The sequence below is a fragment of the Merops nubicus genome, unplaced genomic scaffold, assembly GCF_000691845.1.
Source record: "Merops nubicus isolate BGI_N331 unplaced genomic scaffold, ASM69184v1 scaffold26569, whole genome shotgun sequence".
In the NCBI taxonomy this organism is placed as follows: Eukaryota; Metazoa; Chordata; class Aves; order Coraciiformes; family Meropidae; genus Merops; species Merops nubicus.
This window is the reverse complement of record NW_008633513.1, coordinates 89,959-117,437: the sequence shown is the minus strand read 5'-3', so window position 1 is coordinate 117,437 and position 27,479 is coordinate 89,959. Positions and strand designations below refer to the sequence as shown.

Below are 27,479 nucleotides of genomic sequence, written 5' to 3'. Positions count from 1 at the left end.
ATGAAATTATTTTCAATAAATTGTACCTACTTTGTTGGGTAATGACATGGTGATTTGTTGCATACTCCGGCATCCTGCCTGTTGTTTTGTCTGGCTGGCAAAGAAGTTGTTCTGCTTCCTGGCAGAAGGGAGCGTAAGGAGTTACTTAAGAAAAACAACAAGAAAATGTTACAGCAAGAAATGGTGCCAAGAAAAAGGGGAAAATGAACTTGTACTCTTGTGTTACAGATTCAGTGGTTCTTTCCTTTGACTCCGTTGGACATACAATAGGCTCAGGTACAACATTGCCTTCTTCTCTATCTCCCACCTCATGACAAGGCTTCTACTTAACTGCACATGGTAGCCATGTTGGGAGGCAGGTCACCGAGTCAGACATTCGTGGGAATTGACTATCTAGGCAAAGTGGGTAAATAGGTCCTTTCTTGAGTGTAGTGGAAGTATTAAGGGTCCTAGTGTGACATGAAGGCTGACATGTGGGACCCCTTCCATTACCCAGCGAGGAAGATGACCTGGACATGCTACATGCATTAGTGATGCGGTTTGTGCTGCTTCTCTCAGGCAAAAGGCATTAGGATGATGTCACCCACCAGCTGAAGAAAAACCATTCCACGCTACTAGGAGAGTTTCTCAGCTAAACAAACAGTTGAGTTATTTGGGGAAAGACATCAGGAATGCTTCCAGGAAGGAGAAGGCGAAAGAGTCATGGCTAAACAAATAGGGCTGGAAATTTTTTTTTTTTTTTGGGTGGAGATTGACCAGTATTATTGAACCCCAGGGCAATTTCTGCCCAATCTAATTTCCTTTGGAAACCTGAACATGATCTTCAATTAAACTGAACCAGAAATCAAAAATTCTTTTGTGTTGGGAGCACTTCATGAAACCAGTAACTATCCATTTGGCTCAGTGTAATATGTGAACTGTAGCCAAGGCACACAGTAGTCAACATGATCCTTGATGAAACTCGGTTTATAGTGTATGTATAATGATACATGAAGTGCAAGGGAAAGGCTAAGAATTACTCTTATAACTTAAATGCCCTTAACACTTAAAAGATGGGGGTACTTACTGTCTTGCAGAAAACAAAAAATAATCCAAGTGAAGGTTTTGTATTTTATCTTGCTTACTAGCCTTTCCTCTTAGGTTGACAGGGGGAACATGCTGCCTTCCAACATAGCACCTGTCTTCTGCCTGCACAGTTGGAAAGAGAGCCTGCTGCCTGACACTAACAGCAAAGCTTGAACACAGATTTCTGATGTACTAACCCTCCAAGCAAGTGGTAGTAACTTGCTTTGTTTACAACACTCCAAATGCTTTCTGATCTCCCTGTATCTTCTTCAAAACTTGTATCTGGAAATGGATCTATTGTGGATGCATGGTCTGATGTGGGAGCATCTCTAGAGTGCTGAGTGCAGAGTGGATATGTTGTGCTTATGGGGGGAAGAGACCCTCTATTAACTCCCTTCTACTAATTGATATTGTTCATAACTCCAGTGTGTTGTTGCCTTCCTCCTGTGTTGGGTGATGGTTTCTTTATTCTGTAAAAGTAGGAGGGAAGTTGCATAGGTTTGAGATGCAAAACTTGTGAGTAAAATTCAGGGCAATATTTTGATTACAGCTGAGTATGTCTGAATTGGCATACCTACCCTACAATGGAGTTATGCTGAGGTGATGTTGGTACAGCTAAGACCAGAATTTGTCCCAAAATAAAACTTAAGTGTTACCTACTATGGAATTTTGTTTTGCCTTCTAACTGATATGAAAAGAGTTAACTCTGTGGATAGCTTCCAATGCAGGCTATTTATGGAGTTCATCATAAATGTTGCATTATGATACTACCAATAGGGTGGTAACCTTAGTTATGAAAAATAGTTCAACTGCTCCAGTGTTTTGGAGTTCTTTTAATATCAAGGGTGGGAGACAAGCTAGTGTAAGCCTGCTTTAAAAGCACTGGTCTTTGTTTTGTTTGTATATTGCAACTCAAGCTGGGTCGGTTAGGAGTAATACAGTAAAATTTGATCTTTTGTAAACCTTTCCACTGCAACAAGATTGAATTTCTTCATTGAAGAAAGATAAAGAAAACTCATATATTTGAGAAGGGAGGCTCAGAAACGCTCAATAGAGGCGTATGTTTATTGCTTTCATATTTAGCACTTTGCATTCACTGTGCTGCAAACTTTTAACTTGCTCTGAAATGATATATATAATAAGATGTCAAGATGTGTAATGTCTATCCAACTGAGGGACAGCTTTCCTTGTTGAACAGGAAGGAGAGAGAGAAAAACTGTGGCTATTGTGGTTCCGCTGTCCATCCCATCTCACCTTGCTGCAGACCCAGGAAAAGAGAGAGCCCAGAAAGAACTCAAAGAAACAATGGCAGCTCCAGGCCCAGCCATTCCTAGTAGGTGATGTTTCAGGTTGGGGTAAGAAGGGACTAAAGTTACATACTTGGAAACATAAGAATACGTATACCTTTTTCATTGCTAGTCAGAATTACACAGCTGTAAATAATATTCTCCCTGTTAAGATTTCATGCTGCTTAAAGCTAGTACTCATTGACACATTTGCATATTTTAACAGTTTCTTAGAATTGCTCTTTTGTAATTGTACCATGTGAAGGGCAATACCTTGTTGCAGCTTCTGTATTTTATTTGAACTGATTGTCCTTATCTTGGCTTTCCCCTTAACTGTTTGTCCCTCATGCAAATCTTGGTTTTCAGGGATGCTGTAAATCTGTCCTTATATGCCAGATTAGTGACACTTTCTAGATTATTCTGGATAAACTTTCTGAACTGAGTGTTCAGAAGATCATCTGGCTATGGAGCCTAAAAGTACTGCTTCATGGAAGATTACTAGCCTAGAGAACATGAGAATGAAATATGCTTGGAGCGAGACTGAACTGACTGAGCTTCTCACGCTGTGGTCTGGCCTTCAGAAGGCCAGATGTTTTTGTGATTCTATTCATGACTGCCCTTTCCTTTCAAAGATAGTTTAAGCAGCAAAAATAAATGTTTGATGTGATGTCTAGGCCAGTGTTTCAGCTGAAACCATTTCAGAAGTGGGAGAGTCATGCTCTGAACTTGGAAAACCTTAAGCAGGACACATGGTGTTTGAGAAGACCTGATTTCATTTGCTTCCCATAGACAGCAAGTACTCTCCCCCTCCCTTTTTTTTTTTTTTCCTTTCCCTCTGTAGTTGCTTTGTTTAACTTTGTTGCTAGCAAATCAGACAGTGAACCTTGAAAGTCAGATTTATACCCCTGCTATTTTTATTCAAGACTTTTTCCACCTCATGTGTCAGAGAGCAAGCAAGTTAAATTTTTCTTCTCTAGGACTCATTAGGATAGGAGTGCACTGAATGCGCAACTCTCCCATCTGCTAATGTGCTTGCTGGAAATACTGAGGTTCTAAATACCTCGTGGCTGTAGGCTTACTCTGTTGTTAGATGTGTTTGATTGCAGTACTGGCCACCAGTTGTGTAACAATTGTTCTCACTGTGGGCTTAGAATGCAATAGTTCCAACATCTCAAGCATCAAGGTGTTGCCTAGGTCTTGCTCAAATTGTTTGAATACATAAACTTCTTTGTTGTCGCTTTTTTATTTTCAATTTAATTCTTAACTCTTACCAAAAGTTTCACTTGACTTATGCAAAGAAAATGGAGCTTTTAAAATCTGGTTTAGAGTTACATATCTGTTATGGCTCATGTGCTTGTGAAAGACCACATGCAAGACCATGCTTCCAGATGCTGAATTCACAGTGATAGTGGGGCAGTCAGATAGTTTGCTGTTAGTAATTCCTTGTGCTAAAGTCCTTTACAATTTTTGAAGAAGCTGTGAGAACCGTGAAGGAAACTTTCTGTTTCCTTCAGCTGATGTAGATGCTCAGATAACCATTTTGTGAAGTATAAGAAACCTGTGTCTGTCCTCCTAAATACAACTCCAGGGTGAATTTGGTGACTGATTTCTTATGGTTTGGGTGGAGAGTTGTATGGATGGAGGCCAGGAATAGGAATACAACTGAAAATCATCAGATACCAAATTGGTAGGATAGTGACAGGTTCCTAGCATGAGAAAAGCACTGATGACTTGCAGAAGATTACTTGCTGTTTTTTTGCTTTCTTGGTGAAAATCTGGTAGTATAGGTGGCTACAATGATGAACTCTGTTCTTTCCTGGATTTCTAGGTTAGTGAGAATTAATTTAGGTATTATGTTAATTAACAGAACTTGTGAGGCTCTGGTAGATGTTCTTGGTTTGAGCAAACCAATTTTAATTTTAAATAGCATTTGGAGCTGATGTGGTTCTAGTGTGTTGGGAGTTTTGTGTCTTCCCGCCCCGATCTGATTTCTGTCTTAATGCGACATGGTAGTGACGGGAAAGGAGAGGTGAACTTATGCCTCATTTTTCTGTAAAGTAAAAAATAAATGAGAAAGATTAACACCCCACCCCACCCCCTGCTGGTTTTAGTGGCTTTATTCTGCAGAAATGCTTCTCCCTTTTCATTTTTGATGAATGAAGTTCTACTTCATTTTTTGTTTCTTTGAGCTGTAGACTGTGGGAGCTGCTTGAATCTTTGCCAATGACTGTCATGTATTGGTTGCATAGTCTTTACATGACTTTGCCAGCATGTTCAGTATCATAATCTGTCATCTTATTAATGCTCTGTTCCTCCAATTGAACATAATGCTGTGGATGAGTTGGGCTGCAGATGCCAAGAAGTGGCTTAAAGAATACCTCAAAGTAAGAATGGGATTTTTCTCTGTCATGTGGCATTTCTCTGCATTAAGTCAGTACCTCTTGTAAGTCACTAAAAGCCAGTATAGGTTACTGTTTTGTTAATATTGTTCTTGACTTTTATTAGGAAATATGATACAATTTATAAAATAAAGAGTATGTTGGAAGATTCAGTAGGGCAGCATTAACTCCATTAGCCAAGGGGATACGTGGTAGTAAATGAAACAACTGTTTATTTAGCAGAGGTTGCCGTCTGGCTTAAAACAGATGACTCTCTGGGAAAAGAAAAAGGGCATAGGCAGTTCATAGGAGGTAATTTTTCATCTTCTTATTGGAGTCTTTAATAAATTCAACTTAAAGCAGTCAGTTGTTTTTCTATCATTGGAAATTGCTATAATTTTATTAGGGAAAAAATTGTAAGGAGTTAGTCCATGTTAAGGTATCCAGAGTTTTCAAAGTATAATATCCTAGAATGACCTCGTATTTTTTGTTTTACTATACCTGTTTTGGAAGTAAGACGAATAGGCAAAAGACTTCCCTGATGGATTACTCCTACAGCACTATCAGCAAGTGATGGCTTATTTGTTCTTTCTGTGCCTGGGGGATGAATAATGTAGTCACAGTGTCTAATGAAGGAGATCCCTCTGGTGTATTGCTTTCCTCAGGCTGTAAAGCTGGGCCAGATGTCTTTGCTGGCCTCTATTGGGGGAAAAAAAAAGTAAAGAAAACAAAACAAAACAAAAACCCAACAACAAAAAAAAAATTAATCCAAACCTTGAAGGCTATAGAGCTGGAAATTACTTGCTTTTGCTGCTAAAGCCAAAACAGTAAGTAGTATCCTCATGATCTGATGTGTCACCAGGAAATGCAGGAGATTGTGACTGGAGACAGATTTCTCCCTTTCCCACTTCAGACGTGAGTGCGCATAGGTTTGTGTTCTAGTTGTGCTGATAGTGCTTAGTGTAGCTATATCCACCAAACATGTCTGTTTTCATCAGGTGCAGTATCTGCAGAATGAATATTGAGCTTGGTGCAGCAGGATCGATGTCTTCAGTTTGCACAGTCTCTGAAGGTTTTTAATAGATGTGAAATTCCAAGTTTTGCTGAAAGAGTAGTATTTTTAAGGAAATTATTTTGCTCTCCAGGAAAAAAAAAGAAGCCTAATTGAGGCTACATTAAAAGTTGTTGAAGAATCATTTTTTACACTTGTGGTGGAAATATCAAATGAGCAGACAGTTCTGCACAGATGTAGATTGGTGAGGCATGCCTTTAGTACTGGACTCCCTGGGCTAAGCAGTTATCTGTACAGCTGCTTCTGTGTATTTTCACAGAGCAGGGAAAGGTGCCAAGGGCTGGGCTTTGTCTTACCAGTATCTTTGTGGTTCTCCCTGATGTCATGTGGAGAAAAAGGCTGCTAAATTTGTATGCATTAAGAGTAAATGGGTGTGAGGAGAAAACTGGAACATCGATATGCAGGCAGTTTGTGCAGAACAGTGCTGTGTAGCCCAGGTGGCCTCAGCTATGCCCTTTCTGAACTTGGCTTTGCAATCTTTATTTTTCCTCGCAAGTTATTTGAATAGACTCGGAAAATAATGCTTTCATTGCTAAATTCTATCAGTGAAGATGTTGAAGTGAAAATCTGAGGAAAGGATGCAACATCAAGTCCTTGTTCATCCAGTACTTTGATTGTTGCTCAGTAATCCTGAGTGGTATTTGGTTAACCCTGGAAGAACACCTTTCTTTTGTCCTTCTCAGTTAATCCATTGCATATGACTTCCCTTCATTAATTCTTTCTTGTCTTTTGAGTTCTGGCAGAATTGCTTTACATCAGCTGAGCTTTTGTGATTGTCCATATGTGAGTCCAAGGTGAATGTGAGGTGTTTGACCTCTTTCATTGGAGCGTAAGTCACTTCAGCTGGCCTGTGCCACAGATGTAGAACATGTATGTAGAGAGGGACGACGGCTTAGCTCAGCTGGAGCCTCAGTTCCACAGAGACCAAATGCAACTGGACAGGATGAAATGTGTTGGGGTGGTCTATGCTGCTCTTGACAGGACCTCTGTCTCTTGTGTATCATACTGATTTCTTTGACAGCACAAACATTTTGAATAAAGTAACTAAAACTGAACCTTCTGTCTTCCCTTATCTGCTTGCAATTACCAGTTAAACACATCAAGAACTAGAACCACATAGAGTTAAAATTTTCTCCTTCTGTGGGCAGAGTTATTTGTACTGTGCTTCTAAGTAGCTAGCTGCTGAAGGAATAGTATTCAAGTCATCAACAAAATCAGTTACAGGTAGTCTGAAGGATAATAAAACCAGTGAGCTAAGTTAATTCTGGTGTTGTTGATTTCAGATTAGTAGCATAAGGGGAAAATTCTGCCCATTTTGCTCATTTACCGCTATATTGGCTACAGATGTAAAATGCAATTTGAAAACGGATAGATACTGTACTGTATGTTTTATGGCTTTTTGGGTGATCTGTATGGAGTTAACAGACATTGGAGGATGCATTACTCGCCGCCTGGTAGCTGGATTTCTGTTGGATACATGGGAGAAATTTCCATTCTAGTGCCAACATTGAATTTGGCACAGGATTTGCATCATTTATAGAAATTGCTATGCTTGGCTGTACTTGTGTTCATATAATCCTAATTGCATGCTTTATTATGAAGTTGTTGACAGTTATTAGGTTCTTATTCAATTCTGATACTCCTGGAAATGTAGAAATGTGTTTTATTGCTGACTAAGACCTCTTGTTCTTATGCGGCATGACGAAACTTCATTTACCTTGTTTATTCATTTCTGTGCTTCTGTACACTACTGTACCACATTGTCAGCTGAAATCTGTAGCTTCCACAAGTAAATGTGGTCCTTAGATTGCCTTGCTTTTTTAATACTGTTGCTTTTATCCCTCATGGGATGAAAGTCTCTTACAGGCTGAGAATGTAAAACCTTGTTCAGGTTCTTTTATGATATTCTTCTGGAAACATTGACGGTCAGGTTGGACAGGGCTCTGAGCAATTCGATGTAGTTAAAGATATCCCTCCTCACTGCAAGGGGTTGAACTAGGTGATTTTTCAAAGTTAGGTGACAAACAGAAGGTAAGTCTTATGAAACATGGCAATGAAGGTGGCACTTAGCCTCTAGTATGTGTCTGTTTTCTGGGGGTTGGGTTGCAAAGCTCATAAAGTGCCGTGTCAGTGGAAAGCCCAGATGTTGTTGTAGTTATGAGGTGATGTATCTCTTATTGCATTTCCTCTTCTTATGTTTCCTGTTAGGAAGAAGGGGATGTTAGCTCGAATGGGTAAGACTGGTGACAGACTGGTCAGTGGCTGTAGACATTTGGTTTTTTACAAAATAAAAACAAAAACACCCCATACATCTCTGGTGCTTTTTGCTCAGTGTGGATTTTAGTTTTGAAAGGAGGAAGGGTTAATAAAAATTGAAAGTTGTGTGTGTGTTTGTGTGGTGGTTTTTTTTTGTTTGTTTGTTTTGTTTTGTTTTGTTGTTTTTTTTCTGGAACAGATCTCTTCCTCTGCATGTTTCTACATGCGGAGGAGTTAAGGTTGGACAGGAAATAATTTCTTGTAGGAGTAATAAACTGGGAGGAAGTTATGAGGAAAGCAGCACCTGGGGAAAACACAACTGTCAGTATGTGGAAGGTGGAGGAAGGTCTCACAGGTGCATTTCTAACATCAGGCACAGTGGAGATGGTGGGTGGCATATGGGTCCTGGCAGAGAATGGAGAGTATGTGCCAATATCAAGTACAAACATGTTCTGCAACTTCTGTTACCTAAGTTATGTCAAACAATTCTTCCCTTGGCTCGGTAATTAAATCTTAATGGGGTTGAAATCAATGGCACAGTTTGCACTGACCTATCTGATGCAATTGTTTTGTCTTAGGTACATGTTTAGGCTTTCCTGTTCTGCCGGTAAGTGATAGCATGAAAAGCTCGTGATCTGCTTAGGTAACCTACCACAGGAGAAATTCTGGTGGTGTTTCATAAAGAAAGCAAACTTCTCTATTTCCACCGAGTTCTTTATAAAAGGCTATGAGAATTTTTTTTTCTCTTGTTTCTTTTAATACATCCTGATCAATAAGCTCTGGAGGGATTATCTTTTAGTCCTCTGTTTGTTTAGGTTTTGGTTTTTATTAAATGTATGGTAGTGACAAGTGGTTCTTAGTCTGAGGAGGTCCCTGAGCTTAACCAAACACAGAAGGACTTTTAGTTTTTGTTATGTATCTCATGTGAATTCTAATTGGTTTATTTTTTTCCTATCAAATATTTGATTTACAAGATCACAGTTTATTCAAGGTGCTGAATTAAAAGCTTACTTTATACAAGAGCCACAGATGTTCTGAGAGATTTTTGTTTCTGTAGCTGTTACCAGTTTGTGGCCCAAACTGTGACTTTGCAGTTTCCTATTAAACAACATCACCTGAACTTGAAGGATTTTTGCTGCTTGGAGTGATCTTTCTTCTGAAGGATGGCTGCTAAATTAAGAATTTGTGCATTGGAATAGACAAGGAATCAAGAAAAATTTCAAAACTCTACCACATCAGGAACTAGGAGGAGTGTTTGCCATAAAAATTACTGGCAAAGTGGTTTCTACTGCAAGCATGAAAGCTTTGTAGATGCTTTTCTTTTAATGTAATGCTTTTTTTTTTTTAATGATTACAGATATCTTGGTTAATTCTGGTGATTTCTAAAGTAATGTTTACCCACACATTGTTTTGCTTTAGTATTTCCTGGAGATTTGGAAATATTAATTTTGGAATACCTTGAAGTCCTGCTAGTGACAGGAAATGATGAAATAGATACTTTCAGTTAGAAATAATTATTGTCCTTCCATAAGGACATATTGCTTTTTGGTTTTGGTGCCTTTTGGAGAAGGAACACTTGCAGTTTTTATGATACTGTGTCCCTTGTTTTTGTTTTCCAGAGTATGACAAACTGGGCTTTCTCCTGAATCTGGACTCAAAATTGTAAGTAGAACAGCAGGACTCCTCTTTCTTTCTGTAGTTACAGATTTTTGTTGTAAACAACTTTTATGTCACCTAAGCAGTTGGCTCACTGGATTATACACTGCTCCCTGAGACAGCCAAGTCCTGCAGCAGCACTGCAATTACAGCTTCTCTCCTTATGCCAGGCTTTGCTGGCCAGCTTGGAACGTGGTACACTGTCATTAATTCCTTAATGACCGATCAAGAGGCTATAAATGTCGAGCTGTAGCCGTACCTATCCATCTGCTCTAGATATGTTACTGTTAATCTTCCAAATGAGGTAAAATGTATTAAACATTTGAAAGCAGGAGGTGTGTCAATCTACAATTTACTGCCAGAGTTAGAAGTTTATATTTCCTTTCCACTTGTTTCTTTAAAAATGTTACGACTATTTCTGTTTGTAAACTGGAGCGGAAAGAGTTTCAACACAAGGCAGCGACCATTTGCTACGGCAGAACAGCAACAAAGTGCTGAAGTATGATACTTGTCATGGTTTTTGCCTGAATCGGTCAAATTGAGATGGAACTTCTTAACACTAGGGGTCACTAGCGACTCTGAGGTCAACGGCCTTGCAGAAATGTTGATATTGGATGCAAAGAACCTACTAAAAACCTTCTGCCTCTACTACTTAAAAAGGCACTGAAGCAATCTAGTGGCTTTGAATGACTAGAGGATGCATCCTCTGTTCCATGTATCATGTTAATATTAAAAATATTCATAATGTTTAGAAGGTTTCGTTGTACCTTCGTGAAGGTGCAACAGTCAAGTTTTGAGTTTAGTCTTGCTGAGCAGCTTGGGAGCTTCTATGATGAAGTAAAAGCCTCATAAGTGTGTTGAGAAATGCTGTTTGCAGGGAATAAAGCCTCTCATCTGTGAGATCCTGCATCTCGATCAGTCTGCAGGAAGGGTGGCATTTACTGCATCGATAGCTGGTCAAGGTTTCTTTCTGTTCTTACTTAATATAGTGTTCTGTACGGTTTTTGTTGCATGCTGTCTGGAACCCATGCTGGTTGCACAGTTGCCCAATCTCTTTGTTGAATTGGGACATCCTTGTGATCTAGAGACAGCAGCGTATGTAGCCTTGAAACACTGGGTTGAGGTGAATTGATCTTCAATTCATACATGTAGAAGTCAAAGCAAAGACATTAGTCCAAAACTGTGAAGTGGATAAGTAGCCTTTGAATTAATGTCTTTGTGCTAGTAAGGGGAAAAATTTTAAGTAGTCTGATTTGTTTTTTTTTTCCAGACTACTTTGTGTATTTTGTAATGTCTGATTTATTGGACACACCCATTGACTATCCACACACTTTTCACATACCAGCTTTGGATAGCAGCCTCTGCTGTGCCCAAACCACTGCTTTGGTCTTGCTCTTCCTAGTCTTCTTTCTGTGTTCACTGTCCTTCTCTGTGTTGCTTTGAGCAAGTCCCATTGAGTCTTTGTTCTCCTCAAGCTTCTGTTACATTTTTTTTTTTCCCCCCTATTTTCTGATTTACCTACTTCAGTTAAAGCTCTCTGAGACATGGCCTGCTCCTTCTTATACTTTAGCATGAGGCTAAGTGAAGTTTTTACCTGGAGAGCTTCCAAACTCCTAGATTTTTTTATTAAAACCTTCCTGTGATAAAAACTCCATTATTTTTATTAAAGAAAGATTTTGTTGACTACTTTAAAAAAAAAAAAGATAGCTTTTGGAAAGGCTTGTAGTAAAACCAGCATAATTAAAACAAATACTGTGGGGTTGAGGAGCAAAGAGAGCAAGTACTCTACATAGGTGAAATCACTTTTTTTTTTTTTTTTTAAACTGTAATTGTCCTTTGTCAGTTTTAGGTTCAGGTTTTTTCTTTTTGTTGTTAGCATTTGTCTATTGTGTCTTCTGTGGAAGTGCAGCTGGGCCTGCTTTGAGAATGCACTTGATGACCTGTAGGGTTCCTTTCCAGCCTGAATTATTCTAGTAGTATTATTATTTTTCAATAACAAGGGAACCAGAAAAAAAGCTGAAAAGACCATAAAACATATTAAATAAATCTTGAAAGAAAAATGGTGACAGCCTGGAGGAATTTTCTGCTGTTACACAAGTTCACCATGTGTGGTCAGAGTACCAAATATCTTTTCTAAGTACACACTGAATTCAGTGGAACTTAGCGGTTAAAAATGCTTTCTGTGACTCTAGTCAAGATTGTACCATCATAGAAGCACTTTCTGGTAAAAAAAAATTGCTTAGAGCTGAAAGGGGTAATATGTTCTGCTCTGATGACTTTATTGGCAGAAATAATTTAATTACATCTGTTGTGATATAATCATTCTGGTGGAATTTTGCCATAGATCATAACTTTATAGGATTCACTTAATTGACAGCATGTGAGAGTCTTGTGTGACTTAAAGCACTTGGGGCCACAATAAGTTTTCTCTCTTTTTTTTTTTTTTTCCTTAATCTTTCATTTGTTCAAAAAATGCGTTCCTGGCTCTGTTAGTTGATGGTATTTGGACTAATGGCCTGGAGGACTCACATTTTCTGCTAAGGTAGAGCTACGTTAAAACTTAAGTGCTCTGACTTGCATTTTAAATGACATGATACAGAGGAAAGTGTTTAACATTAATAAATAGCAATGTGTTGGTTCCTTTGCATCTTTAATTTTTTAATGTGTTACTACTTCAGTGTCCTCTACCCTGGAGGTGTCCAGGGCATGTTATACAGGTATAACAGGTTCTGTTGTGGTTACAGCAATATAATATTCTGTTCACTCGTTCTCTTTCAGTTCATGGAAACTGTAATGAAACCAGATTTGTCCACTTTGGAAAGAAAATATATCAGAAGTACCTGAGAAGTATTTTCTCTGGGAACTGTGTGTCTGATATATGCCTTATTATAGCATTAGTGGGGCTGGTATGGCCAGGAATCTCACGTGGAAGAGGATGGCCAGTTTTAAAGATACTGTACAGATGCTTCATGGTAAATGACCAATTCTGACCAGAGGTCTTGTTGTTCTGAGCTTGTTACAAAGGAGAATATCAAGAAAGAAGATGCTTTCTTTCTGCTGCCTGTGCTTGAGGTAACTCTTCTTTGGAAGGAAGGTCTTTTAGCTTTTGAAAAGCAGGATGGTATCCAGGTGGGGATTGTTAATGGCATGTAGGATGAATGGAAAGCTGAGGACATCTGTAGGCAACATTGTTTATGATTTAGTTGTTTCCTTAGTCAAAACAAGACCTAAGTTTCCGCAGGAACAGATCAGTGAAAAAGATCTGTTAGAAGAGGAGTTTATCTTTTAGTTGTGTTTGTACCAACCATCACATCGCTATCGAGATTCGAATAGCAAAACAAAATATGCACACAGTACAGAAACAGGCCATTTGCATCAGTTTCTCCCAAGTAAAGAGGTTTCCCGAGCAGCAGAGCCACGTGCTGTTTTAAAGCCTTTAAGAATAAAATACAGCAGTTACAGGTTGTGTAGAGAAAAGTATTTATACAAAAAAATAATACAATTTACAGGTCTTAATTCTTGGAGGAGCCAGTAGTTTCTGAACAACTTGAGGCCATCAATCACAGTAGTGACTCAGACGATGGATTACCAGGTGCCACCAAATGCCAAGATTTGCAGTCGCTTTCTAATATCTGTGCTTGGCAGGAGATAATATTTATATTGTAGTAGTTCTTTGAGGCTGGCCAGGTCTTGGAAACACGAGTCTCATTCAGTACAAATTCTGAATTGGTCTCTGCACAGAATTTATGTTTACATTGAATTATATGAGATTTCTGTAGGAGAATCAGCACATGATCATGTGGTTAATTACAGACTGTATCTTAATGCATATTTAGCGGGCCCAGCTAAAGCTTGCATGGTCATTCTTCATTCTGTTGCTTCCTGTTCTGTGAATGATTGCTTTAGTCACTTGACCAATTACTTTGAGTATGCCTTGACTTGTTGTGTGTGGAGATCCACTTGTCCTGCACATGGGAAAGGTTCCTTTTTTGTAATAACCCATGTGATATTGGACTTTTCCCTTGCACTGTTGCACTCATGTGTCTATACCAGCTTTCCTCACACTAGTGGCATGCCATATACTCAGTGAGATGGAAGCTAGTGACTGCTAGTTCTGTCCTTGTTTCAAACTCATGCTTCAAAAGGTATGTTCAAAGGTACTTCAGCAGTTAGATTGGCGATTTGATGCTTCTGAAGAATAGCCAGAAAAAGCTCCCCTTGCATCAGTGGATCTTTTCACCTGCTGCCACAGTCAGCATAAAACCTTGGATGTTAAAATCTCAGGTGGTGAATGATGGAAGAAGCATTCCAGAGTTTGACTTTGACTGGGGAAGAACCACTCTCTCAAAGTCTTGCAAATGTTAGAGGATGTGCTTGAGCTCACTGGAATCATTCTGCACTTAAGGAAAGAGTAATGGTTATTGCAATGTGTTAACTTGAAAGTTAATTGGGTTTTTTTTTTAGAAGCAGAAACAGGCAAAGAAAAAATTTGTTATCCCTCTCGATTATCAAAATTACTATGAGATCAGTATGATTTGCCACAATAACATGCATTAACTTAATACATTGTAATTATACAATATATGATATATATTTTCCATTGTGTATTTTGGGAATTTTTAGGCAGTACATAAGTAAAAGGAGGAGTATTTTTTCTAGTGGGGTCTGTGCTTCGCTAGACATCTTGTGATATGGTGTATTTACCTGTTTTTCCAATTTGTTCAGAAAGGTGCGACGGATATTTTTGAATTTTCACGGTGCTTTCAAACTTCACTTTAAAAAGAAACAAAATTGATTCTTTGGAGGAGAGGAAAAAAAAAAAAGCCAGAAATAACAACCTTCACCCTGTAAACTCAAACGAAACTTGATCTAGACTTTGAAAAGACCATAAAAATGGAGGGGGTTTGGGCTAGGGAAACGCGCAGATTGGGTTACTTCTGTTTGTTGAAATTTCTTTACTTCAGAGCTTCAATAATGAAGAACTGAAACAGAGCCCATTCCCTTCATTTTGTTTCTAGAGTGGGAGGTTTCTTTGAAACTGTGTCTATGTGTGGTACTTTGCCATTAAGCACTGTAAAAATAAGCAATAAATGTGTTGGAATGCTGGACTTTCCCTGTGCCTACTGCTGTGGGATTTCTTTCTGCCCTGTTTTCCTTCCCATTTGTCGTCTTGTCCTGCAGTCTTGAGGGGTAAGAAAAGAAGTCCTAATAATCTCTAATCCTGCCTAGGCACGGGTAATTATGAGTGTCTCTCACAGGTTAAATGGCAGGATTTGCAAGCAGGAGTGTCCCGGCGTTTTTTCTGAAAAATTATTTCAGGGCTTTAGCACACTTAATGACATTGGTATTTTCCTGGCAGTTGGTTATTTATTTTTCTTTCATTTCAGATTTTTCTTTGACTTAATTCATGCCCATCTACCTAATCTCTTCCAATCTGTACTAATTATTTGAGTACTTCAAATATTTAAAAAAATGAACCATGGTTATTCACAGTGATTCAATTACTGGGCTGTTTGTTGTTCATCCATCAAACCTCCCACGTCTGAGTGCGATGTAACTGCTTCTCTTTTTTTTGTTTGTTTGTTTTGCTCTTCTTAATTCAGTTTTTTTCCAGTTTTGATCCTCTGGACATCTCATAAGGATTTCTCATGTGAGTCTCCGTTATCTAACTTTGGTATTTCTGTGTGAGATGCAACCTCAGTTGATGAAGGAGATAACTGTAGAACTCAGAATTACTAGCTACTTAGAACTGATTCATTATGTGATTGTTTTTTTTACACGCAAACCAAGTCAAAAACCTTGGTGCTTTTAAGAGGGCCAGTTTCCTGAAGCTGGAAGTAATTATGAACTAAACCATGTGGGAAAAGAATGTAAAGCAAAAAATATGAATGGTTGGGCATTGTTTAGAGCAGTTTTATGCTGTTTGCCCCAACAAGATCAGTTTCGTAAGAAAGAAATGTTCCTGAAAAAAAGGTTTTACCGAGTGTGTAAAGGAAAACAGTGATAATTTATAGGACAGGTAAAAGTGTGCAGTAAATACAGGGAGTTCTGTTCTGTTTGGATGAGAAGGAAAAAAAAAAGTGTTTTCCTTAATATCAACAACAAAAATTCAAGCAGCAGATTCCTGAGTTTATGTGATTTAGAATTGGTATGTCTGGACAACATTCGTGCAAGAACTTCTAAAGAAGTAGCTGAGGACTTTTTGGACTGCCAGAGATTATTAATAAATCTTCAGACACTAGGGGTTCTTCATATTCTTGGCAGAAAGCTGATTTACAAATATTTTAAAAGCAAAAAGGAATGACTCATAAGCTTTTCAACCCAGTTTTTGATTCTGAGCAAAATAACATAATGGTCACTATGAATTTCCACCAAAAAAACCCACAAATTGTAATACATATAGTTCCAATTAGTGTGTGTGTTAAATATGAAACACTTTTTGTTGCACGGGCTTGTTCTTCAAGTGAATATCTGTGAAAGTTCCTGGTACAGGTGAGATTCATGTCTTTCTTGATATGCTCCCCTTAGGGACTGGGTTTGCATGTTACATGTTCTTTTAACCAGCCAGATCAGTTGTATAAAACCTGGGAAGTCTTTTAAATAAAAGGTTCAGTTCTTTTTTCCCCCTCCATATCTGTAAGGTGGAATGCTTACTTTGCTTGTAGTTCTTCACTACAGTAGCATTAAAGTAATTAAATGTGTTTGGGGATTTCTCGTTTTCCTGGGGTGGATATAGTTAAAACTAGTTAACTTTACAAGTTTCTATTAACTGATGTTTGAGCAAAAATTTTTACAGTTGTTGCTTTCACAGAAGTCTAAATTTACTTTAGTAGCAAAATCCAATTCAGGGATTATCTGTAAACTCATAAATGATATGGGGCCCTCCTTATTGCTTTATCCTCTTGGGAGAAGAGCATATAAAAATCCATGTTTCATGTTCTTTCTTCAGAAAACTGTTCTAAAACTCAGAGATAAATTACTTTAGTTCTGGCCAGTTTCTGCACTGGTAAGCTTGTTAAATTTCTTGTTACTGAATGTCCTTATATAAAAACCTTCTTGCTCTCCGAGTAACTTAGGAAAATTGAGTGGACTGGGCTAAGCACTGATCATTCCCAAAACTTCAGTTAAAGAGGTTAGAAATACTGCATTAAGACCATTAAATGAATTAGTTTCATTGTTGTTCTAGTTGACTGAACAGTTTATTGCAAGGACTAGACATTCTGTGGGATCATGGGTTTTGATACAGATTTACGTTAAAACACTGGCATTCATCATTGTATTCTTGATATTGGTCATCATGAACAAAGTACCAGCACACATTCTGGAAACAGGTGACTTGTTGCTACCTGTCCTGGATCAAAGTAGTTGTGAGCTTATCATTAAACTGATGCAAGAGTTGCTTCTGTTGGAAATCCCAAAGGCCTGTATGTGATCACCAACCATTAACTCTTCTGCTGCTACCTGGCTTGACATATGTCCCTTCTTGCAGGGCAGCACCATCCACCTTCCCTTTTTTTTGTTCCTTGGAAATGTTTTAGAAAATCCTCACCTAATGGTTGGATGGAAATGAAGTGTACTCCATCAGGGGAACCTTACAGTGTTTATCAAGCCTGCCTCTGAAGTGTGTCAGCGTCTGGAGAATACTCTTGCTGCGGTATCTAGACACAGCTTAGTTTTCAGCTCCTAATTTATATTTTTCCGTAGCTGGCTGTGAGGACGTTTCATAAATGGGCTGTATCAGAAGAGACAGCTTACTTTACTCAGCCTGCAACTAAATTTGATCTTCTGCATTGTTGTCATGTTACCAGAGACGTCAAAGCTTTGTGTGTATGTGCCAAGAATGTCATACGTATATTTATAAGAATATGTAGTAGATAATTAAGGCAGGGAAGAGTTTGGTGGAACCAACACATAGAGACTGCTTGCATGCTGGGGAAGGACAGTGAAAGCAAAACATAGTTTTAACAACTGGGATTACTACCTATTAGTTGAGAAAACAGAATTATATTTATGCTGAAAGAAAGCATGAGGAGTTATTGCTGTGCTTGAGAAGAATTGCCTAACAGAAGAGAGGATGGTGTTCTGCCAGGTAATGGCATGCTGTGAAACCATATCTATAGCTTTCTACAGAGATGATAGGCTGGAGAAACTGCAGAAAGACTGAAGGAATCCTGTTAAATACAATCCAGAAGGTATTTTTTTTATTTTACTTGTGATCCCAGTCTTATGACTGGAAACCTGACAGTAAGTCTTGCTTGGTAAAAATCTATTTACTGTTTAAATGTTTTCTGTGACTGAGAGACAAGATGAGCTTTGATTAGGTTGATAAATTTAGAATATGCTTTTTCCTTGCAGAAGCATGGTGTTGCTGCTAGCATCCTTGACAAATCTGCCCTGGAGAAGTACTCTTAAAGGGTACTGCCAGACCTGACCAGGGCTGGTGGGAGAGCTGGTGTTGTGTGATGCCTGTTGCCATGAACAAGACCTGATGAAGGCTACTTTGCAGCAGGAAGGTTAGAGCTTAGGAAGGTTAGACACAGCTCTAAGCTGTGTCTGCTGTGCCATATCATGGAGGGAGTCATACAGCAGTTGTTGCTGTAAAATAGTTTAAGGTTATGGATGTTTGCATTGAATTGTGAGGCTCAGATGAGGTTTTCTCTAGCTGCTTTTGAGAAAACCAAACAATTATGTTAGCTTATATGAATACTTTGTATTCTTACGTTACACAGAAGCCCATGTGATTTTTTTCTCTGCTTACAGCAGAAAGGGAAACAGGCAGAAATGCTACTCCTGACACTAGCTGCAGCCCCAGTCCTGCTCTTAGCAATGAGAATTGGTACAGCAAAGGGAGGGACAGAAAACAGACAGAACATGTATGTGCTGTTTCTTCCTTGTCTGCCATGCAGTGTGTTCCAGCGCATTAAAGAGGGATAAACTGAAAATCCAACGCACACATACACCTCTCCTTCCCCTCCCCCCCAATGTTTCATTTGGATATAGAATGTGTTTGGATACTTCTGTTTCATTTCAGACCACTTAATTTTTACTTGGAAACCTTCTTCTGTTGGCTTTTTAAAAGGGATAATCTTGAAGACCTGAAAAATGTGAGCAGTGTCCTCTATAGCTGCAAAATGTTGAGTGCCTTCATCCTGCCTGCACCTTTTCATCCTCTTTTATACTGACCCTTTTCTGCATCATTGAAGGCAGAAAACCCCAAAGGTGTTCGTGGCATTAACACTGAGTTGGACTTTGATCTGTGTGGGATTCAAAGCTCTATTTTACCATTGTGGAACTCAGGGCTCAGATGATTTTGTGAAGTGTATCTATTTTGATGAATTAGCAAGGAGGGGATTTGTCTTGTTGAAAAGTGAAACCTCTGTCAGTGCTCTGCCTTGTGGCTCTCCTTTAGCCTGTATGCCAAACATCGTAGAAAACTTTCTCTCTTGGAGAGCCCCGAATAATCTTCTAATGTACGACTGACATTCAGTGAAGTTAGGGGTGATACAAAATCAGGGGAGGTCTGATTTAATTGGGCTGTTCACAGTTCTTTGAGACAAACTTTATTCCATTCTCTGACTCATGGTGGTTACATATGGCAGTTTGGATGTTGGTTGGATGGCCTTTTCAGACAAACAGCTGCTCTTTGAAGTGCAAAAAAAGAAGTTATCTTAGCAGAAGTGCCTTCACTAGAACGATGTATGGAGTCAACAGGAGAGCTTTTTTTGTCTGTGTGACTCTGCAGCTGTTTTTACTGTTAAGAGTTCTGGCTATTCTTAATTTTTTTTTTTTTACCCTAAAGCAGTTTGGATTTTTCTTACTTTTGTGAGGGCACATTTAGTCACAGTATCTGCAAGGGTTTTTCCAGGTCAGGGTTATGTTCTGTATTTACAGCAAGTTTTCTGGAGGAAACGTTTTCCTCCCAATACGTAGTCTTCCTCTTCTTAAGACTTCAGTGTGGTACTTATTATATTTCTTGATGTCTGTTTGAATTCATGACATCTGTCTCTAATATGGGTCTGTGAAAACAGCTTATTTTGGACTACTACTTCAGAAAGAAGAGTGAGGAAAATTCAGAGCCTCATGATTATTTACAGCATTTTGTAAAACTACTGTTAAACCACATTCCCCAGTTATGAGGTCACTTCTATGTACCATCTGAAGCAATTTATTCACTGACCAGTGGTTTTTTCCTCTCAATTTCATTCCAGCCCAGACAAAAAAAAAAAAAGGCAAGCTTTTTCTTAGGTTAAGAGGAGTTAAGTTATTATTCCTTCCTAGGCTGTTCAGATCTTCCAAAGAAAGTTTAAAGGGCAACCTTTATCACCCTTACCCCTCCAAAGTTACCGAAGAAACTGAAAAGGGAGTGTGTTGTCAACTGTTCTTGTTTAAGATTTGCTATCAGGTAGCTCAGAGAGATTTTTCCAAGAATTTACTCCTCTAAGGTTTGGTCTCTGTGAGTTGCCTGTGCCATAGATATGCTACTGCAACAGAAAGGATTGTACTTCCTTGGTGGGAGAATAAAAATGTCCAGATGAAAGATTTGCCTGCCCCAACGTCTTGTCTCAAAGTACTCTCTAGCATTGTTTAGGGAAGGAGAAAAATACACCAATGTGAAGCAATCCTTGCTGCAGCGTTGCTCTCCAGCTTCCAAGGAGAGGAAGCTTTGGTATGCCTGAGTTGGGGATGCTGCTAGACCTCTTAATAGCTTTTAGTATCATCTGTATATCTGGCTTCTGTAACATGGTGACATAAAGAAATCTACCAATTAACTGCATATTATAGGAAAGACATGCTTCCTTCTGTCAGTGTTCTACTGGCTTTAGGATATTTTTGGTCAGTGTTCCGATGGCAAAATAGTAAATAGTAAATCACTGTTGCTCTTTTCCATAGAATTCTGCTGTGCCAGTGTGCTCTCACACCTAGCTAAACACTGAGTTTCTCTGAAATGAGATGTTCTGTAGCCTGGCTGTGTTCTGCAAGGTAATGAACTACATTTTTCAGAATGGAAAGATTTTGTGATTAAAACCTTAGTATTTAGGTTTTAAAACTGGTAAGCACTGGATTTTGACATTCAGATCTACTGAACCGTAGTATCTGCAGGCATAAAACTGTAATTTTGACTGTGATGCTTCAGGAATTGTTAGTTGATCTTTTATCCCCCCCCCCCCCCTTACATCTGTAGGCCTTAGGGGAGTATCTTTGCTTTCACATGTACCAATCCCTATTAGTCTGAGCAGAGCATTCCTGGACTCTACTTGGATTTAATTATTTATTCTCATCTCTATAGCACTTGTTTCCCTCTCCTGGATCTACACCACTGGATTCATTACACTACAAATAGAAAAACACTGTTCCTGATCCAAAGAAAGCATTGCCTATTAGTAGATATAACAGATGAGGGTTGGTAATGAAGACTTCAGGGTTACAGAAACAGGTTACAGAAACAAAACTATGACATTTCAATTTATCTTTTTGCATTCCTTCATTTGGCCAAAAATGGGTGTGATAGGTGAGTGTTGTGTTTCCCATCAGACCTGTAATTGGCTCACTTTTTATGGCTATTGTACTAACACTGAGAGGTATTTAAATAGAGAATCTCATAACTTAATTTTTACAAATTTTGAAAATTACATGGTTTAATATTTGGGGTTACTATCTTTTCTTACTTTGGGGAAATAGACTTTATTTAGACATTCTTTAGACAGTTCTTTCAGAAAGCATTTCAGGTAGGAGTCCCAGTAGAATACTGAGAGAGCTTTTATTGACTACTAAGTGAGTCCCATCTCTATCCACATGTCCCATCTCCAAAAATGTGACTGTCCTCCCTTGGGTCATCCTTGTCTCTTATCTGTAAAACCAGAATGTTGATACATATTACTGAGGATGGAAACCAGTAATTTCATATCTATGGAAGCTAGGATTAATGGAAGTCCAATAAGATGCACTCAGGAATTATGTTAATTATCAGCAAGTTACTCCATCATTAAGTTACAAGTTTCTTTGTCCAAGGATTATTAAATTATCAAATTCAAGGACCCATCTTCATATTTTTGTGATTTTTTTTTTCCCTCTTTCCTTGGTAAAAAGCTGCCTTCTGTGACAATAAATTTCTTTATTTCATACTTTTTGTTTAGTCTAACAGTTGGTATTTCAGCCTGTTGTTTTCTCCTTTCCATGTTTCTTTAAAAACACAAAATAAACCCTCAGATGGACTGTTTTCTTTACTTCTTATTTGTGTCTATTTCAACACAATTCTGCTTTTTCTGGGTCCTCCTGGTCTTAAAGGTAAGATGTGACAGGAACAGATTTTCTTAAAAAAGGAGACAGTTTATAAAATACAAGGAAGATCAGGAGATCAGGATTATTACTTAATTCTTGGAGGAGTATGCAGCATGAGGTCACATACAAAATGTGCCATGGATTTTTATCTATGTTCTTTGAATCTGGTTTTATAAACTCAGCATTTAGTTTCTCTATTTACTTAAACAAAAACTATCTAGCTTGAAACCTTATGATTCTTTTGTCTACAAGGATCACAGCACTTTTTTCATAGCTGATAAAAGGTTATTCTTTGAGAAGCTCCAGGCAGGGCTGTTGGATTCAGTAAACTATAAGACATGGTACAATGATACAGTCCTTTCTGAATAGAGAAAACATTTAGAGCTGTATTTCTTAAGGTGTCTCACTGTGGAGACTAAAATTCCTTCTTCTGCCTAGTGATCTAATTCCTAGTGTATCAAAGACCAGGAATGGAATTTAGTAGGGAAGTAGTAGGATCCTTGTGCCTTTTCTGTGGATGGAGACCTCTTTAGTGTGTTTATGGAAAGCTGACATTTCACAAAGGGTGAATGGCATTGCCAGTGTTGGTGGCCATCAGCTGTCAGTGCCCCTCTGCCTGGCATCTGTTTCCCAAGGGGTAGCATTGACTTTATGTCAGATGTTCATGCAGGGCTGTGGTGATGGGACATGGGTTTTTGGTGAAATGTCTTTAAAACTGTGTTTTCCTGAGCAGTTTAATGTAACCTAATCTTCTTCAGCTGGTGTACTTGAGTAGTCCAAATAAATAAAAGTATCTGTTGATTATCTTTGCTGTTAAGAAATTAATTTCATGAGAGGCCACAAATCTTGGTGGGGAAGCAGAACAGCACAGATTTTTAGCGTGCATATCTTTCTAAAAAGAGGGACTTGGGCCATCCCTCCTTCTGTTTGGTCATACAACCTCACTGAGGAATTTGCTTACATCCTGAAGTAACAGTTGAAAATATTTACATCTGGTTAGCTGGCTATAGTGTGATAGATGCATTTCCTGTCTTTTTCAGTGTAAGCATTCTGCGTTTCCTCTCCTTTCTATCGCCTCATTCCTTTCTTTTGTTTGTTTAGTTTTTCCTCTGCTGGAACTAGAATAATAGCGATTATCACATGATCAGGCCAATTCTTTGAACCCAAGTTTGGAAACTTCTGACAGAGCTGTAATCAGAGTTCCTTAAAAATTTGTTTCAGTGTGTCTGAACCCACAGTATGCTTCTCTTAAATGTGGAGCTCCAGACACCTACCAGGAGGAAGGTTCATGAGGTCATCTTGTTCCATAGTGACTTGTACTCAAGGAGATTCCATCTGTCAAAATAATGTGATGATCATGATTGTGATGATCACAAAGTCACATGTGCAAATACTTTTTTTTTTCCCCCGCCTAGTCCCTTGCAGTTACTGATGTATGGGAATTGACTACTGTATAGGTGAAGGCTGCTGTTGCTAATGACCTCTGTTGTTGTTAATGACTTCTCTGGCTGTGTTCTTTGGCATTATAAGATTTTAGTTATTTTGGACCAAACAAAAAATCCAAGGTGAAGGGTCAGCCTAGAGACCACGTTTCCAAAGAACTCCTTTTGCTCGTTTCAGAAATGTATCTGTACATATATTTTGTGTGCAAGAGTAACAGGAAGAGAAATCGGTCATCAAATATGATCATCTCAAGCAGCTCAAGTTCTTAATTTTTTTTTTTACAATCCACAATTTAAATTCCATGTGGAAAGCAAAGCTGCAAAATCTGTCTCCTAAAGTATATTTTGCAATATTCAATTACATGAGCTTAGTTGCAGACATTTTTTTTTTAGTAGTCCAAACACTGAGTTTGTGTTACTAATTTATTTTTTTTAAATGGATTTAGATTCCAGTCCTATGAGGATGACATGCTGTCCCTGATCAAGGCATGATGAAGGAATTAGCCATGGTGACGTTTTCATATTTGAGATTAGAAGAAGACACACATCTGCCAAATGCAAGCAGAAGGAAAAATCTTGTTACTTTTTCTAAATCCTCTGAAAGCAGCTGGATTTTTAACTTATCCAAATTGTGAAATTTTGTTAAGATTGATGTCTACATAACAGTGTAGAGAAGCACAGAAATTCCTAAGAATTCAGGGTGTGTGCTAGTTGCATAGGAGGAAAGTTGGGGAAAAAAGCAGGGTTTTCTTTGCAATGAAATAAGCTAATTTCCTTTAACTTTGCCCTCATGGAGTCACTTGTTTAAAAACTGCAGATGTTTACAGTTACTGACTGTGAATTGCCTCTCATTTTTTTTCTGGATAAATCTATCATTTTAACTGAGTTTTTCCTGCACAAAATCTGAGCAAAATTTAAGTCATCTAATGTCATCTAATGATATCCTTTCTACTGTCTCCACTAGCTCTTTAGCTGCTTCCACCCAACTGATGCTTTCACTGTAGTTAGGAGCATGAGAATCAGGAGCTGGAATAATGTGCTTGGACTTAGAAGATGCATAGGAGATTTGCACCTTTGTGCCATAACAGTCCTGATATCCCTGGCTGGCTTATCACACCAGCTCTCCCTGTGATCAGGATAGCCTTGGATTCTGGGCACAGTAAGGGAGCTAGTGAGGTGACGCTGTTTACTGGTCAAGCACTAAGAAAAGTAATACTGTTTGGTTTGGTGCATAGTTCTCGACCTATCTGTTGTAAGCAACATTCAGGATTATAAACCAAGAATTGAACATAAGATCTTGTGATGCTGTGCACCATGTTTTGGTAATTTGTCAAGTGGCCTGTGCATAATGTACTTTCAGTAATACTGCTACTTCCATTTGGAAACAAGAAACACAAAGAAGCATCAATATATGCAGCAATGTAGTAAGTATATTGTCATCAAATACGAAGGAGATGCTTATTCATATCCTTCAGTTACATACACTTCTTCTTAAACAGTAGAATGATTTTACAAAGATGGATTAATTTGAAAAATGTATTGTTCTCTATGGCATGCTTCATGCATGTTGTTTTGCAGACTGATTTATGGATGAGTAATCTGCAAGATCTGCGAATCTTGCAGGAAAAAAAATCTCACAAAGCAAATTCGTGTGTCTGGAGTGATGCTAGCTTGGACAGCTTCATACGGTAGACAGCAAGGCTCTTAAATGTTTTACTTTGTTTTACACCTAATGTAGGCATATTGTTATGAGCATGCTGGCAATGACCGTGTGTATCATGTAATCTGAAGAAACTGAACAAATAAAATGTGTCTGTAGGTGAATTTAAAATGTAGGATGCCTACTTCTAGTTTTCTGTAGCCTGCTGGCTCAATATGTGGCTTGCAGAAAGGAGGTGGGCAAATATCAGTGATATGACATGGCATCTACAATTGACTTATGAGACTTGTTCTGTCTCTGGCACTCTGGATCACGAACTTCATCACATCCAAGAAATGTTAACAGCTCTGCCCCTTGGGCTTCAGCAGCTCTGACTGTCTGTGGTTTTGTAATTGACAGCTCCACCATGAGTATGCAGCTCTGATTGACATTGTGCCACTCAAATGTATAAGGGTTTCAGCCTACTATTCTTTTGCAGAATCGCCATGATGGGCATCTGAGTGACATTTTAATTTGATAATGAAAGAGCCATTACATCGGAAAACAGAAAAATGCCTGTTTGTGGCACAAGATATTTTGTGTGACCACTGAGGTCATTTGAGAAAGGTCTGCTGTTGAAATAGTTATACAAGTTTGCCAGCAATGATTCACTACCATGGTGGCTGCAGATAAAATCTGTTTGCTTTCTACTTGATTTAAAGATTTTTGGTATTAGGGGTGTCTGTATGTTGCTTAAACAATAAAAATCCAGTAACACTTAAGTTTGCTTGATAAAGATGTCCCATTGTGCGGAAAATGCTGTTGCCAGAGGTCGATGTTCCAATAGGAGACAGAGGAATCCTGTAAAATATACTTTATTTGAATAAAGGGAGAGTCCATGGGCATATCCCGGTGGGGTCTCTCAGTTTGGCTGGGGGACACAGCCCCATTCTTATCCTACTTTCCCGGCCGCAAATTTCCCTCCTCCTTTCACCATTGGCTGAGGTGCTCAGAGTTTACAGACTTCCCGGTACGCCTACTACATATCCCCCTCAACATGTACCGCCCTTCATATCATACATCCCATGTCTCACTAACTTCATTTTATGCCTCCCCTGGGAGGAGAAGTTACTATGTATAAGTTCATTAAGCATGCGTACTAGTTCCCAAAGTTCAGAGGTTTAGGCTATGTAAATGTCTTGAGGTAGATAATCTAGGTTTGTTTAAATTCATTCAAGTCCTCAGGTTCTTCTTGCTTGGTTCTTTTGTATGTAAAGTGGCCAGGCTATCACCTTGGAACACTGGTGACTGTATCTCTCCACATAGTGTTTTACCCCCACTCCCTGCTGTGAAGATACATTCCCTGCTTTATCCTATCACCATGTTTCTTCATATCTGAAATGCCACAAGAAGCTGGGATCTGTACACCCTGCTGTCCCTTTTAACTATGTCTGACAGCCACAGGTCTTTCCTTCCTGTACCTGTTTCTAAAGAGATCCTGATGGGAATCAGAACACAAATAATTCAGTGCAAATCTTTGAGATTCAAACTTTTAGATGCTCACATCATAGAAGCCTGCTCCTCTCTCTCATTTAGGGATGTGTATTATAATATTACCTATGGAAACAGGGTTTGGGTTGTGCTAGACAATGTTACACCTATATCAATCTCTCCATGTCTATATAATATATTTTGAGAAATGTAAACTTTGCTGTAATAATTGACAGTATAAATAGCCAAATGTGTTGTTCTGGCGTCCTATAGGTGAGGAGTTGTAGTAGTAAAATATTTACATTTTGACCAAAACATATACAGGAAATCTTTGGCAGAATGAGAATCTGGTACACATTCTTAAATTCTTCCGATTGCTTTTCATCTGCAAAAGTCTTAAGAAATTAAATACTTACATAGACTTTTTATTTTCTTCAGTTTAGTTCCTCTTTCAATTGTTGAAGGTTTAGATTTTTATTCAGCAGAAATAGATTTTATTCTTTAAGTGCTATAGGCTTGGGATATTTTGTACTGTATGCCACTAATTGTAAAGTTCACCGTCCATCAGTTGATCACCTAGCTGGAACTGGCTAGTGATCTCCTGGAAGAGGACCCCAGGACCAGTACAAAAAGGATAGTTACTACCAGTTCAGCATGGGAATTACTGTCATTGATACATAATTTTGTTAGCCAAGGTTCTGTGTGCTCCACTGCTCACAGTCCGTCCAGAACCTTGTCTTCAGCTCAAGGGTCCACTCACTTGAAACTCTGAATTCATGCTCGTTGCATTTAGCAATAGTTTGCTAGTTAAGTGGTGTTGGTGATGGACGTGTTGGTAATGCCTGCAAAATAAAACATGGTTGTGATAACAATGGGTTCTTCAGAATTATTTTTGTGGATCTACTCTTCAGATCT

At 38.6% G+C, this 27,479-nt stretch overlaps 1 protein-coding gene across 1 annotated transcript in view; it reads left to right on the top strand.

The window, feature by feature from the left end:
- ST3GAL3 (ST3 beta-galactoside alpha-2,3-sialyltransferase 3) overlaps window positions 1–27,479 on the top strand; it is a gene marked incomplete at its 3' end in the record, with an annotated part of 137,336 nt that overhangs the window by 38,601 nt on the left and 71,256 nt on the right. Inside the window, exons 2-3 of the mRNA XM_008948285.1 lie at window positions 229–276; window positions 9,677–9,719. Of these exons, the coding sequence (XP_008946533.1) occupies window positions 229–276; window positions 9,677–9,719 (91 nt within the window). The remainder of the gene's footprint in view (window positions 1–228; window positions 277–9,676; window positions 9,720–27,479) is intronic.